The sequence below is a fragment of the Rhinolophus sinicus genome, chromosome 17 (assembly GCF_057876585.1).
Source record: "Rhinolophus sinicus isolate RSI-liver-muscle chromosome 17, RSI-T2T, whole genome shotgun sequence".
NCBI classification, from domain to species: Eukaryota; Metazoa; Chordata; class Mammalia; order Chiroptera; family Rhinolophidae; genus Rhinolophus; species Rhinolophus sinicus.
Genome location: NC_142517.1, coordinates 146,467,012 through 146,484,114, shown reverse-complemented (window position 1 = coordinate 146,484,114; position 17,103 = coordinate 146,467,012). Strand labels below are relative to the sequence as shown.

Genomic DNA, 17,103 nt, shown 5'->3' with positions numbered 1-17,103 from the left:
CAACACTCGTGTTTTCAAAGAATGTGGGTGAAGACATACTTTTGTCATTTTTTAAGAAATGATTTTGGGAAATTCAGCTAACCACTGTAAGTGGTAATGATGACACTAACTCATTTTATGTTTTGTGTATTGAGTGTATTAACATATTTAAGTAGGAAATATTAGTCACAATAAGGGTCATAGTAATTGTATACAAGGGTCACTATAAACACAATAAGGATAGTGTGAAATCTATTCACGTATTTAAAGGTGGCACAGAACTAACACTTTCATCATTATAATTTCATGAAGGTGAACCTAATAGCCTGACAACATATATTTTTTGGTTGATATTTTTTAAGCATAGTAAGGACGGGAACCTTGTGTTACTTAATCAACTCTGTCTCTTTAACTAACCATGTTCTTTGTAAAACACAAATATTCAATGCATGTATAAAAAATAAATTTCTCTGTTAAGAAATACCATTTTGTCTATCCCCTAAATCATTAAAAACAAATATTATAGTTGTATCGCCCCCGCCAAGTTGTCCCAGAAAGCGTCTGCCACAGCCAGGCTATTACTGAAACATGTGCATCTGATGCGTACGTGTCTTTCAGCATCCTGTTTTCTGGGCTGCAGTTTTGTGACACAGTCTATTAAGCACACAGTTGAAGCTATTTACTTCTTTTAAAATCACTCACAGCTGAACTGACTCTCAGATGACTGAAACTGTTTATGAAAGGCACTAAATGTCTTTTTAAAAGTTATATTGTTTCAGAATTGTACATGACACAAAAACTGAACGGTTAAATCCACATTTCCCCACATACATACATTGGTGGTTCTTCCATCAATACAAATGTCTGTATTACTTAAATTCTAGGTATATGAAAACTTTTCTCCCTCAAATCCAGTTTGTTTGTTTTGTTTGTTTGTGTTACAGAGTATTTATGTTAGGATGGATAATCACAACAAGATGCTTAAAACATTACTTGATTCTATTATGCTGCTCAGCCTTATCTTTTCTTATAACCTGATCCTCATGGCTGTAACAAGAGCTTCTAATAAAAACATCGAAAAAATGTTCTTCCAAGTGTGATTTGCTGCTGCATAGTTTTCATTGTCAAAGGTAGTAAACATTTAAAGGTCTTGTTTCATCCTATATTGTCTGGATTCTTGGGATAGGACTGACCAATTTTTCCTTCCACCCCCTGTGCTACTCTGATCATTATTTATCCACTACCCTCTGGGTTTCTTCATTTGAAGTCAACACCATCTGTCTCAGCCACCCACTTAATCATTCCTGTTGTTCCCTCTTGTCCCCAGTCCTACCACAATGCATATCAATTCTGGATTCCCTAAAATAATATCACTGCAGGACTCACATTTATTTTTCATTTTACTCCAGGGTCTACTTCAATCATCTGGTCTGGAGATGCATTCGGCAATAACTTCTAGATGCCTTAAATATTGTAGACATATCCATTCCAGTTGAATATTCATTAATAGTATGGTACACTTTCATTGGACTTTGAGTACACTTTCATTAAATAAGACACACTGTAGCATTTCATATATATCAATGCCTGCCCTTTATGATCTCAATCTTCTTACCATTGCCCTCTCATTGCTCTAAACATATCTCAGTGTCCTCTGCCTTCTCAAGGAACTCAAGTAAGGAACATCAGGAAGAGTGGATTTCTGGAGGCAGACAGCCTTGTACAAATTCTGGCTTTGCAACTTTTGCACATTTACTGTCTGATAACAGATAAATGTGGATAGGTATAATGGAATAAGAAAAATAATTTGTCTTGGAATTTTAGCAAGTCTTCAAATTGAAGGCAGCTAGTGTTAAGTAACCCTAGTTCTAAAAGAAACTGCTGGGATAATAGCAGAACTGATACTGTGACTATGAATCTCTATCACCTACCTCCAGCCTCGATGAGAGGAGAATGGAAATTTGAAGAAGAGCTCAATGAAGTAAGAGAATTCAAAGCACTGGGTATGTGGTAGTATTTCCTACATCTGATGCAATTGAGAAAAGTACCAATCACTTATCAAGCCAAATGACAGAGATCTCAAGATATCTGAAGTTACTTGTTTTCAGAGACTGACTGTCTTTGAGAGATGAGCATCATATTTTTTGAATAGATGTTATTGGCTGTGAAGCGGTAAGCTGAAATGATGCTTTGGGCCATTACAGAATGCAATGAGAAAGTACTTGGAGAACTGGGACTTGATCTCCCCAATGTTTACAGACATGCAAGGCAAGACGCATCCTAAAGGATTCTGCAAGTTGTGGGTGGGAAAAAGTCACTGGGTGGAGAAGTGCATTTTCACCTTTTTGTGTGTCATGGAGCCACACATTTCTTAGGACAAGTGGGCATGATAGAAGGTATCTAGCTCAAGGCTTCTCAATGGGGTTGTGCTCTGTAGAGCTGTCTGTTGAGGCATGGGGCCCCAGAAACAAATGTTTCAATGGTGTATTGCCAGAAGCTGGAACTGAGTGGGGAAACTGAAAGAAGTCAGCTGGAAATCTTTCATCCATGTTGGCAATTATATCATGACGAAGGCCCCAAAATGCCCCTCACTAAAAACAAAAACATGGATGCCTGCCACAATGGAGAATATGATGGCCACATATTATTAGCCAAAAAACTAATAAAGGGATGCACCATTTACCATTTGAGCATGAATCTACTAGCTTAAGATGGCCAGAAAATTGTAGATAAGTCATCGAAAGCTTGGAAAGGGAGATCTGGCAGCAACCTTAGAACAAATTATGGGTAAAAGCTATCTCCAATAGTTCAGCCCAAATAAAAATGTCTCCTCATTTTCCTTAATTGTAAAATGGGATTAATGTCATTTGTTTTTTAAGCCTAACTTGAATCTGGGATAGGAGGACTAAAGATTAAGAATTTATAAGCAAAGTGATTTGCACCTAGTTGTTTCTCAATCAATGGAAGCTGAAAAACAGACCCCCAACTTCAAAGGTAATCATTTGTTAGTCCTCTCTTAAATATTACTAAATTCCAATTACTTCAGTTTCGCTCTAATCTTTTTTTTTATTTTTATTCTTTTTTACAGAGCACAATTGAGTAATTCTCAACATTAGACTATTTTCAATTTACGTTTTCTCCTTATTCTGCTCCAAGCTAGACTATCCTGTGGGGGGTGGGTGGGGGAATGATAAGAATGTTAACTTAGCTTAATACAAATCTACACTTCTTTCATCATGTTAGTATCCCTCTAAAAACTGGTAACAGCTCTCTTTTGATTACAAAATCACAGTCAAGCTTTTCTGCCTGTCACATCCTCTATGTATTATCAGAATATATATCATCATGCATTAATTTATAAATTCACTCAACAAATATTTATTGAGTACACACCATACAGCAGAAACACTTCTAAGAGCTGGGGATACAACAAAGAATACAACATAGAAAGACCTCTGCATTCAGTGAACTTATGGGGAGGACACAGATAATAGAGAAGATAAATAAGTAAAACATACTTCAAGCAGCCAGTAGGATGAAGGAGAAAAATAAAACTAAGAAAAGATATACAACATATCATGAGTGGGTGTAATTTTATATAATGTGGTCAGGAAAGACGTCAGAGAGGATGTGACTTTTAAGTAAAGATGTTGAAAGGAAGGGAACAAACCATGTAGATATTCAGGGAATAAACACCCCAGGAAGAGGGAATCAAAAGTGTAAAATCCCCAAAGTGGTAGTGTTCTTGGCATGTTCTAGAGTCCATCCACACCTGGAATTGAGTAAGAAAGTGGGTGAGCACCACCCCAGAATATGGGAGAAGTAATGGAAAGCTAGGTCATGTAGTTTGTAGGGCAGTGAAAGGACTTCGGCTTTTTCACTGAAGGAGATGCAAAGCATGGGAGAGATTTAAGCAAAGTAGTAGCAAAAACGGACATATTTTAATAGGATCACTCTGACTATAATTATGTTGATCAGAGTCTGTAGGGTACCAAAGGAAGAAGAAAAAACAAACTAACCAAAAACAAACAAACAAACAAACAAACAAAAAACCTAGTAGGTTACTACAATAATTCAGGTGAAAAATATTTGTAGCTTGGACAAAGATGGTAGCAGTGGAGATAAGAGCTCATATTTTGAATTTGCTGCTGTGTCAGATGGGGATTGCAAGAGAACGAGGCTGCTCAAACAACTCCAAGGTTTGGCATGAGCAACTAGAGGAATAGTTTCCATTTCTTAAGACGAAGAACTTGACGAAAAAGGCAGGCATTGTGGGTACTATCAGTTGCTAAGTTTTGGAAATGTTAAGTTTCACGTAAGTATTAGACATTCAAGTGAAGATATCAATAACCTTGTGAAATTGTCAATTCTGAATGTTAGGGATAAGGTCTGGATGAGAGGCTGAAATTATATTTGAAATGAAGAGACTACCTGAAATTACCAAAGGAGGGAGTGCTGACAGAAAATAGACCAGCTCCAAGGATTTACCCATGGGACATACCTATGTTTCGAGGTTAGGAAGAAGGAAAGTCATCGGCAAATAACAAAGAGAAGGAATGGCCATAGAAGTATGAAAAAATTAAGATAAAATAGTGTCTTGAAAGCCAAGTGAAAAATGTGTTTCAGAAAGGAGATAGAAATCAACTGTGTCAAATTATGCTAATAGCTCAAGAAATATAAGGACTGAGAATTCAAGAATAAACAGAACAACACAGGGATCATCTTGTTGTTTGCAAGAACAGTTTTGCTGGCATTGGGGGATTAAAGTTAACTAAAGTGGGTCTAGGATGAAAGGGAGGTGAAGAGTGGTTGAAGACAGTGAATATTGCCAATTCTTTTCAGAAGATTTTAAACAAGAAAGGAAGTGGATATACTCGTTATCTGTGAGAAGTGCTGTCTATAGAGGTATTTCGTTTATATACCGGGGGTGCCAAAAAAATGTATACAAGTGGACACTTTGGTCAATGTTGCTCAAGCAGTAGTTCGCCGCAATCAGAACTGTCTGGACACTGATGGTAACCACTTTGAGCACCTCTTGTAATTGCAGAAGTCAAATGCAACGTGTATTCATCTTTTGTTATCGGTATATATTATTACAATTTGAATACAGTTTTTTCCTTTCTTAAAGTGTGTACACATTTTTTGGCACCCTCTGTATTTGCTTTTAAGGGAGAGTAAACAGCATGTTTGCATGCTGTTAGGAATAACTCAAGAGAGAGAAAATAATTGATAATTGAAGAGGCAGGGAGAAATGCATTTGAGTAATTAGGAGGGGATGGCATCTGGTGTGCAATAGATGGGTTGGTTCCAATTAGCAGCATGGGCAATGCATTCATACTAATAGGAAAGAAGGTAGAATATAAAGCTACAAATGTAAGTAAGGGAGTAGATGTGAGGGTGGGACTAGTGGAGATTTTTTACTATTTGCTTCTCTTTTTCTCAATACAAATAGAGAGTAAGATAATCAGCTGACAGTGAGGATTAGAGAGGAGGTATTGGAGTTATGAGGGAAGTGCTGAAATTATGAAATAATAATTTACAAAGTGGAAGTGAGAGCATACAAGGGAAAGGTCATATGATTAATGGACAACATTCAGGGCCCCCTTGAGGGCAGTGATCATGACTGTATCAGTAGTCCTCAAAATAAATTCATTCTATATTAGATCAGTGTCTTTAACACACCATATAATCATTCTATTTTGTGTATCTTCTCTTCTCCTCCTCCCACTTGGAATCTCTGTGTTCTCCCTTATATCCATATGTCCCACATAACTATCCAAGGGCTAATCCATAGTTCATGGTTTTATGAAGCTCTTAGTAACATAACTCTATAGCACGTGTTTTCCACTATTACATTCATTGGTGTTTTCTAGTGTTTGAGAACACATACTGGGGTTTATACTGCCTGGATTCAAATGGCACCTGCATGATCTTAAAGAAGTTCCTTAACCTCTTGAGTATTTTTCCGAGTCCATAAAATAAACACAACAAAACATAGGGTATACGTCATGTGTCTCTCACTGGGAATTCCATAAGATAATACAGGTAAATTACTTAATTTGATGTCTGCTACATAGTAAAAATTTAACAAATATTGACAATTAGCTACATTTACTATTATTACAGAATCTATTAATTTATGTATATTAATTGATGGGAGAAAAATATTTTCCTAATCACTGTTATGTAAGGTCATTAAGAATAAAAACATTTGCTTTCAAATTTATTACAAAATGCTTGTCAGAGAGGAGGCACTGGATGAATGTTTATGAAACGGAATTTTACTTATTAACTTACATTGTAAAATTTAACTTTAATTTACATAGTATGATGATAAAAAATTACTTTATGCTAGATCTTTTCATTTGAATTTCTTAGAACACCATCTTAAAAAACAAACAAACAAAAAACTATTTCATTAACTATAACCAGATATCTTTGCATGACCTACTAGTGAAAATGTTTCAATCTTATCTATATAGTATCATTACTTAAAAAGAAGAAGACATGAAATAAGCAGAAATAATGCCTTTCCTCAAGGGAAAAGTAAAGCAAGACACAATAAATGCTATAAATAAATATACAGTGGAAAATATATTTCTTATCCTAAAATTATAACCATTATTTATAGTCTATATATTGAAGGTTGTACTTGCAGTGTACTTAATAAAATTCATTTATTTCTGACATTATTTGCAATATGTTTAATGTGACAAAATTACATAGTGATATTAAGATATTAAGTATTAAAATTAAAAGACCAGAAACAAATTTTCTCATGTACATAGCAACTATCATTCAGAAAGATATATCATTAATGTATTAATATCTTAACATCATTAATATTAATATATTAAATATTAAAATTCAAAAATCAGATAAATTTTCTCATTTATATAGCAATTATAATTCAGAAAGTGTATTGGCTTCCACAGGAGACTTTGCAAGGTCATGAATATATTAATAATTATACACAATGAGAATTTTTAGACATGCTAGCATCTCCCATATCAATAAAACTATGTCTTGGGCAGTTGGATGGCTCAGTTGGTTAGAGTGCAAGCTCTTAACAACAAGGTTGCCAGTTCAATTCCCGCATGGGATGGTGGGCTGCGCCCCTGCAACTAAGATTGAAAACGGTAACTGGACTTGGAGCTGAGCTGTGCCCTCCACAAGTGGATTGAAGGACAATGACTTGACTTAGAGCTGATGGGCCCTGGAAAAAGCACACTGTTCCCCAATATTCCCCCAATTAAAAACAAATAAAGAAACAAACAAAAAACAACTATGTCTTACTGTCCTGGGTTAAGCTGTATTAACTATGAAATCAAATTCTTCCTCAGCAAAATAACATAGCAAATTGGCATTAGAACAATTTAACCTGTCCTTAAGGTACTGATATGTGCACAGAAAACATCTGTCCATGGGAAAAAAATATTAAGGAAGAATTTTATACAGAAGTCAAATATTCCTTTCACATATGATTTTTCTAGCAATACCAGAGCTAAATGCTTTCTTAAGTTGAATCAATCCGCAAATGTTAAGAACCATCTTTACTTTTTAAATTAGATTTCTTTTTTATGGTAAGAAAAAAAGGGAAAAAAAAAAACCACTACACATTTTAACCACAAAGTTTACTTTCAAGGGCCAATTTTAGAAATAGTAGAATCACAATTTTTTTTAAGATTTCATTTTACCCAATTATGCTAACACTGTACAGATAAAAGTAGCATGGATTTCACAAAGAAGAAATAGAAAATGAGAATATTAATTGGATTTCTGATCTCTCTTCTGCATCTTTTCTTTTCAATTTGTGAATTACTACAACTCTCATATGGTGACAAAAACTTTGCCTGTAAAGATAACAATAGTTTCTACAATATTCTGACTTACCTAACGTGCACATGTGTGGAATTAATTTCACTACCCAGATTAAAAGTGTATTTAAATATGCCTCTGTGTGTGTAACTGCAGGGACATTTACATTTTGTGAGCATTTGGTGATTGTGACACCACGGGAACCAGTACACGTGGTTTGGACCCACTCACTAAGCAGCAGAAGGCAGTGGTAAACCACTACTATGCTTTCTTTTCTTATTCTCCTTTATTCCCTTTTTTCTTTCTTTTGTTTTACCTAGAAAACTCTATGAGGAATAATCCAAAATGAAGCATGAGCTAGTGCTGAAAGACGAAACTCTCAGGTTGGAAAGCACTCCATTATTAGGGAAGAGCAGAGACCAAGTACAAATAGCCTTCATTCTAATAACGCAACGAGACCAAAGCCTGAAGTACTGGTGGCTGATGAGCACGAAGTCGGAAAAAATGTTTTCTCTACCGTTTTAGGTTTTGTCTCTAGAACCTGCGAATTAAGTTGACAAAAGAAAGAGTAACAGGAGACAAGGCATACAGATTTATTTGATGTAAATATTTTGGTTTTTATGTACATGAAAGCCTTCATAGAAAGTAAGTGAAGATCCAAAGAAATGGTTAAACTCCTGCACTTAGATATCATTTTAACAAAGGGTGATAAATTGCGGATAAGTGACAAGACAAAATAAAAAAGTTCCTGGTCTTCTAGGGGTGATAAAATGTGGGCAGAAAAAAATACGGGGGAAAACTAACGGAAGATAAGGGTTATTTAGCAAGGTTTAGTTCATGTAGAGTCATTTCAGCACCATCTTCATCTCCAGTGATAAAAGTTGTCATCCCCTTCCTAATTCAAGAAAGGGGACACCTTCATGAGGGAAATATATGCCTTCTTTCAGGCAGATGAGGACAGAAGAGAGCTTTACTTGTGTTTGCTTTTTCTCAGTTACCTTCAGTTCAAAACAATCTTTATGCCAAAGTGGTATATTTGGGGGTGGCGTATTCTGATCCCCTTCATACTTAACACTACTAAACTATATACTTTCAAATGGTTAAGATGGTAAATTTTATGTCATGTATATTTCACCACAATTTTAAAAACTCAAAGTAACAGTGTCAGAAATTAAGTAAGAAGACTGTTGAGGGGGAGTTCAAGTGTAAATAGAGTTATGCAACCAGCTTTCTTTCTACAGTAGCACACAAATGTGTCCCTGAGAACATACCTAGTAATGTTTAACTCAACCTACTCATTTAAAAGAAAATTTACAGTGTAACAGTATTATTACTGTAGATAATAATACCTATAATTTCCATAATCTTCAAATACGTGTGTATATATGTATATATATATATATATATATATATACATATATATATATATACTTGCATACATAATCACACCTAGACATTCTAACACATCTCTTTTCATGTGGGTAGTAAAATGAATTCCACACATGAGCATATTGCATAAATCAAATTATTATAAAAATTATTATCTTCACAGGCAAAAATATTGCCAATATATGAAAACTGTATTAATTCTCAAACTAAAAAAGAAAAGATGTGGAACAGAGATCAGAAATCCAATTAATATTCTCATTTTATATTTCTCCTTTGTACACTCAATGTTACATTTCTCACATTTTAATTTATGAGAAAGGCGATCCATATAATTGCCAGGTACATTTATGAGATTTAGCACAGAAAAATATATACTATGGTTTATTTCTATTTTATGTAGTAAATAAACTCTTTGACTTTGAGGACAACTTATTCAGAATTTGTATGCTACTGCTCTTTTTTCCACTAATAATGCAAGACTGCTGGGTTGTTTTCTTGTTTTTTTTTTTTTTTTTTTTCTCTTTATCAGCTAGCAACTGTGCATATGTAAGAAGCAGTTATTTGGTCTATGATATAAATAGCTGAAATAAATTTCCTATTTCCTCATTTTTCCCTGATGAAATATATTTAAATGCCAACTGCATTATAACCTTCAAATAACTTAGTACCAGAACTTGAAGTGCTATTAAATGTCTGAATATAAGTAAATGCTAAAGAATGTTAACATTTTGCTTTAATTGCCCATAGCATTTTTAAAATAAATATCCACCCAATAATCATTGTTAATTTCTTATTCAAAAAGAATTACAGAGTAAAGGGAGAAGCTGATTGCTTAAAAAGTTAGCTTGCCTAGATCAAAAAAGGAAACTAACACATACCAGAATTACACAGAATGCCAATAATAATATATATTAAAATTTCACTAGGAACTCAGCACAATTCTATTCTAACTTTGTCATTTTTGCAATTAATGGTGTGTTTATATAACGTTATAGTTACTTGTTAAGGGAAATATATTCCTTTTACTCCTTATAGTCAGGGCCTGGTATATCCATTGATGTTTGTTCTCAAAGCTAGCTCTGTGCTAGGTAAATGACAAAGATTGGTTGGTTGGTTGACTGATTAATTGGTTTAATCAGTGAAAGGAAACTGAGGCTTTGAAAATTAATGACTTATCCAAGATCTGAAAGTAAGCCATAGATATTAAACCTATGGGTTTTGGTTCCGCATCTTGAGATTTTTCCCTCTAATTATTTGAAAAAATCTTCACAGTGGGCATTTTGTTCCCCTTATTTGTTTTGCATTTAATGGACTAGAATCATATACCCCCCCTCACTGATGATCACAGTGATATTTTCTCTACTTCCAGGAAAGCCTAGAGCATGGGGTAACATTAGCTACAGAAACTTAGCAAACGAAAATGTGATTTTTGTTGACTTTCATGGAAATAAAATTCAAACACTGTCTTAAAAAATATAACACACACACACACACACACACACACACACACACACACATACGCATTTATCTACTTAATGTTGTTTTGTTGCTTTTGTATAGTCATAGTTTTATATATCCATAGGTCAGTTATATTTCTAGCATTATCTGTTCCAGGAACCCAGTAAATAATTAACAGTTCTGTGTATTAACAAAAAGAAATTATAATATTTAAATGCTTATGGCCCACTAAATTTAACTCAAGTGTGAGTTAGAAGCTTTCATTCACTACTTTACCTCTATCCCTTACCATTCTTCATTCCATAATTTGCTCTAAATTTCATGAAGCAAGGACTTAATTTTGTATACTGCTATATCCCCAGCACACAGACTAGTATGTGGTACATATTAGCATACTGGTGCTAAAATATCATGCTTTTAATATCCTTTAATAGTTTATTTTTTATTTATTTATTTATTTTTGGAACCTCTCTCTCTCTCTCTCTCTCTCTCTCTCTCTCTCTCTCTCTCTCCAAATGTAATTGTAACAGCTATATACCATGTCAGAGGGATAGTAGATTGGAGAGGGGGGCTATCACTTGTGAGAAGTGAAATGTCTAACTATCACATTGTTTTGTACACCTGAAACTAAAAAAAAAAACTTATGTTGAAAACTAAACAAAATGACATTTATTTACTAGCTTTCTGAAAATAGAAATATTTAAGTCATATTATTAAATCCAAAATATATAAATTTATAAAGTCTTAGGCCCATAATTGATGAGAAATATACTAACAATCCTTAATGCTGATGCATCACATAGCAGGTTAATAATGTTTTTTTTTAAAAGGTCTGACTCAGAATTTTAAGATATTGCTTTTTTTATTATTTAAATTTATGGAGGATGGGCAAAGGAAGGAAAGGATTGGTTACATCTATCTGGAATTTTATTTATACATATGTACAGACTTCAACAAGAATCCCAGAAACAGAGGACCTTCAAGAAAGTAAGAAATATAGTAAGGCCTTTAGCCTGACTGCACTTAATATATCCAAGTGCCATGATTATTTATGGTAGAATTATATCATGTCTCTTAAGTAATTAAAGATTAAATATAAATGTATTACGAATATTAATAAATTAAATATACTAAGTGAATAAGTAAATTAATATATTTATACGTCCCTGGGGATGGATATTCCAGAACTTAACTTCAATTTGTCCTGATGTCTCATCACAATTGCCTCCAAGAAAAACTATCTAGTCTCTTCTCTGTGAAAACATGAGGTATTTAATTAGATTTATTACTCTGAAAACATCCTCAAATATTTGTAGATTGATATTAAAGCCAAACACAACATTAAACTATTTGGACAATTTTCTGAATTCAGTTGAGTCAGTTTAAGAGTATGTTTTAATAAAATATGCTAAGATATTTAAATGAATTAACTGTTTGGGCAGTGCAGACAATTTCTAAATAAATATCAACTCAAGTTTTCCACTTAATAAATTAAGCTTTTTAAAAACTAATTATTTGTGAACTCTTTTTATATTGCATGTAATTTATATCAGTAATCATTAAAGCTAGCTTAATGTGTCCATGTATCCCTTTAAGATATAACTACTAAAAAAATTGAACTGTAATACCAACATTAAAAAAAAATGGTTTCTACATCAAATGAGTATTAACAGATTTTGACATCTTTTAAATAACAGTTTGAATATCTGATTCATGGGGTGTTTTTCAACATTTGTTCCCAGGCAGTCACACAATTGAGTCATTCAAGATGACTTGCAAATGTCTCCAGTGAACTTCACGTACTCCATGATTTGCCTAGGACATTTGGATGGTATTTATGTTTTTCTGTTGTTGTTTTACTGATAGCATACACTGTGGTGTAACATAAAAATAAAATATAAAATTATTTATTTCACTAATATTATTTCATAGACTATTTGCAAAATCTCAAAATTCAAGCAATATAATTCACAGTACGCATGGCATTTTGTGTACTTTTTAATACTAAGCAATTTGAATCTTCCACTTATAAAATGTTAAATTGTTCCAGAGTTTAAGGTTTAATTATTCAAGTACTTAATATGTTAGGCAACTTTTAAAAAAGGATATAGCACTGGCCACCAATATGTTAAATGGCTATTCAATGAAGATTCCACTTTTTTTTTTTTTAAGTGATGGGTCTCTACTAAAACAATTATTACCTTAATAATCCCAGACATGACATAAAAATTTAATTTATTTATGTTCTTAAATGTGAAAATATTTTTCTTTTAAATTTGAACTAGTGTTGGGGCCGGCCGGGTGGCTCAGGTGGTTGGAGATCCGTGCTCCTAACTCCGAAGGCTGCCGGTTCGATTCCCACATGGGCCAGTGGGCTCTCAACCACAAGGTTGCCAGTTCAATTCCTCGACTCCTGCAAGGGATGATGGACTGTGCTCCCTGCAACTGGCAACTGGACCTGGAGCTGAGCTGCGCCCTCCACAACTAAGACTGAAAGGACAACAACTTGAAGCTGAACGGCACCCTCCACAACTAAGATTGAAAGGACAACAACTTGACTTGGAAAAAAAGTCCTGGAAGTACACACTGTTCCCCAATAAAGTCTTGTTCCCTTTAAAACAAACAAACAAACAAAAAACAATTTGAACTAGTGTTTACATAGTTTCCCTGAATACCTAAGTACCACATTTACCCATTTTATCACAGCATGGTGTATAAAACAAAGTAATAAATGCAACATCATAACATTATAAACTTAGCATCAAAAATACTCAAATTATTCAGAAGAATATACTTATTGTGCTTTTTAATATGCAATGTTTCTATATACATACAAACATATGCAAATGTGGACAGAATTACCTATAAAATTATTTAGGACTTTGGAAGGCACAAATGTAATGTTTGGTGTTTTAACCATTTGCTGGGGACCAAAAATATCCATAATATATAGTTGCTTATGGTTTTGTTGAGAGAGACATTTTAAAAGCATACAAGAGTGTACATAAACCAGTTATCTAGCCACCAAATGAACATTCTGACAAACCTACCCCACAATCTCAATAAGGTTTTGGCTACTCTATTTTGGGCTTATTTGAAGTAATTCAGAAAGAAGGAAAAAAAAATCACATTTCCTAACATGATGTCAACATAACTATACTACTAATGTAATAAAACCAATTAAATGTGGCAAAATTTATTTGCATTAACTATGATTCTGTTGAATATAGAAAATGTCATTACATGTCTAAAAGAACAACTTCTATTTGCATAGAACTGTGTTGTGCAGAATACCTGTAAACTTGGATATTTTCTAAAATCTTAGGCAATATCTTTCTGAATGCCAACAGTTTGCTTTACAAGAACTACATACTAGGATGACAATACTGCCAATAAACATTCTATTGTTTATGACATCCATTTAAAATATGTTCAACTATCTAGAGCTTGGCTTAATCATATACAAGTTGAATTTTTCAACTTAATTTTTCATGCAGAATTATTTCCAAGTGAATATTTCCTCCATGGCTGATAACTGGGTAGTCTAATTATAAACAGCAGCATAAATTGCCGGAACCCATAATAAATAATTTTTTAAAGAGTCAACGAATCATACAAGCAATTGGCCACTTTTACACTGTTATAGCTAAGCACAGAGCTTTTCAAACCAATGTGTAAGAGTTTTGTGTATAGGCAAGAAAATAACCTACAAAGAGCATGTTTGCTCTATATTTGGCAAGATAAAGCAAAGCAAAACAAACCAAAAACATCTCATGAAGAAAAACTTGTTAGGCTTGTCTGTTCTGCAGTGTTTGTTGTTTTTTGTTTTTTCAAATAACATATTTTGTTCTGCCAGAGAAGAAACTAGTTTATATTTCTCCTCATATGCATACACAGTAAATTCTTGCTATGGTATAGTTATTAAGAACCACACAATTCTAGAACTGAAATAATCTGAGTTAATTAAAGTTCTGAGATATTCTGAAATATGTAGGATTATATAACGCATGTGAACTCACCCTTCTAATCTTACATCCGGCAGACTTCTGTTAAGGGCAATCAAATCACTGGCCATAAGGTTAAACTGATTGATTTTAAACAGTTCTTTCATTTTCTCCTGGTCATCTTTAGGAATCAGCACAGCTTTGCCCATTTCTCCTGGCCCTTCTTGGTTTCTTGAAATAACAGCTGTAAGACACACACAGGTACACATATACATACATAGACACAGTTAATGAACTGAATAAATAAACTCATGTATTGGATTTGATTCACAAGTATATTATATATATACTGGTTTAATAATGCAATAATCAAATCTTCATTGCTTATTTACAAACCATACACTAAAGAAACAACTTATTGTATTATTTTTTATTTGTTATTATTTTTAATATTATCTTTTATACTTTATTTATTTTGACATTCAATATTATTTTACATTAATTTCATAAATGTCTACCCACTATGTATACAGCATAGTGGGTAGACATTTATGTAATTTAAGAAGTTATTCCACTGACTAGTCTAGTACCCACTGGCACTATACACAGTTATTACCATACTATTGACTATATTCCCTATGCTTTACTGTACATACCCATGACTACTTTATAACTACCAATTTGTACTTCTTAATCCCTTCATCTTTTTTACCCTACTCCCAGCCCCCAAGAAACAACCTATTTTAATTAATTAACTCAATTATGCATGTTGCCTTTCAAGTCTAGACATATAATATTACCTGATGAATCTGTGAGACGTAATAATTATGTGATACAAAATATCAAAATGTAAAACTTTTTTGACATATCTTTTAATATATTTATTGGATAGGGATGGCGTAGAGCATTGAGCAGACCAAGTTATGCAAAATAAAAGAGTACTTTTGAAAATATACCAAGGTTAATTTATTTTCACATCCAGTTAAATGTTTTGATAGTTCACATACCTACTGCCATTATAACTTTATAAAAACAAGCAAGATGGATAATCTTTTACACCCATCGCAATTTGATTCCTTTGTCAAAGCATTTTCAAATAAGTAAAAGGAACTCTCATAGTTGTGACATATAATTCCAAATGTCAAGTTGAATTTGGAGACTATGTGCTCTATAACCAGAACTTTAAAGCAATATCCTGGTCTTAACTCCTTATTAAGAGAACTCAGGATTCAATACTTTGGCTAACGTTCTTACAGTTTCCTCAAGTAATCAGTACACTGATGGCCCTTCCAACTATAAAATACCTGTTTCAATGTGTGTGTATGTGTGTGTGTGTGGGGGGGTGCATGCACACATATGTCTGTATGTGTGTTAACATATAATAAAACAAGGTTCCAGTCACTCTTAATGTACATTTAACTTATTCTTCATAATGATATTAAATTAAGTTAAAGTGAAAGGAATGCAGTTCTGGTCTTGACCCTTCCAATGTTTTGCTATGTGATGGCTCCTAACACATTAATCTTATTGAATTCAATTTCCACATACTGTAAAGGGCAAATATTTGAACCAGATTATCTTAAAACACTGTACAAACTTAAATGATGTAATTTATGTGAAAATAATTTGTAAATTTTAACATTTCATAAAATACAAATTCTGAAATAATATAATAATATAGTCAAAGCAAAGATGTAACACAATAAGGAAACTCCTCTGGCTTGACCTTCATAATTGTAAAACATCAAGACTGGTATTACTAGTACTAATACAGAATTGATTTTTCAGTTGATTGTTTTCTGTGAAAAGTTATCCTCACTTTGAAATAGCATGAGTCAAACTATAAAAAAGAATAGGCATCTCTAAGGACCTTCAGAGATGAGTATAAGGCAGGTAATTTATTAACCTGGAAATGGTAAGAACTGGTAAATTTTTTTAAATAAAAAAAGATATATTCATCCATATCAAACAATTCAAAGTTATCATCTTAAAAGTTTATGAAGAGTCTTATTCACTTTAAGAAATAAAAACAGAAACAATGGCAGGGATTTTATGAGAAAGCATATTTTGCTCAATTTAAGAAATAAAATCCTAATAGTAATATGTCTCCATTAAAGCTAGTAAGTAAGCTTATTGTCCCTGAAATCAAATGAAGTTGTTGGAGATGGTTTTGGGTGAACTTGGCTACTGATGAGATGTTGGACTTAGGTAGGCATTAAGGTACCTTCCATTTCTAGGATTTTTCTTTTTAAGTTTTTATTCCACAGAAAGTGTTAAAATGAATTTGTATAGTTCCCTCAGGAGTCTGCTCATTCTGAAGTAAAGAACATAATTGGCTACATGATACCATTTAATGACCATGTATATTTCACGTATGTGTTTATACCTATACCTATTTGTCTATTCCTTTCTCTCGCCTCTAGATAGCTCACACAAACAAAAAGGACTGCCATTAAAGTATTTGTGCTACTTTTCTACTCCTATAGGAAATTGCAAAGGAGAAAGCAACTAAATC

The 17,103-nt window shown here is 33.2% G+C and overlaps 1 protein-coding gene across 6 annotated transcripts in view; it reads right to left on the bottom strand.

Annotated features, from left to right (window-relative positions):
- Nucleotides 1–17,103, bottom strand: part of GALNT13 (polypeptide N-acetylgalactosaminyltransferase 13) — a 462,057-nt gene that overhangs the window by 263,946 nt on the left and 181,008 nt on the right. For all 6 annotated transcript variants that reach the window (XM_074336508.2, XM_074336503.2, XM_074336499.2 and 3 more), the window contains exon 4: nucleotides 14,664–14,832. In XM_074336508.2, coding sequence (XP_074192609.1) covers nucleotides 14,664–14,832 — 169 coding nt within the window. The remainder of the gene's footprint in view (nucleotides 1–14,663; nucleotides 14,833–17,103) is intronic.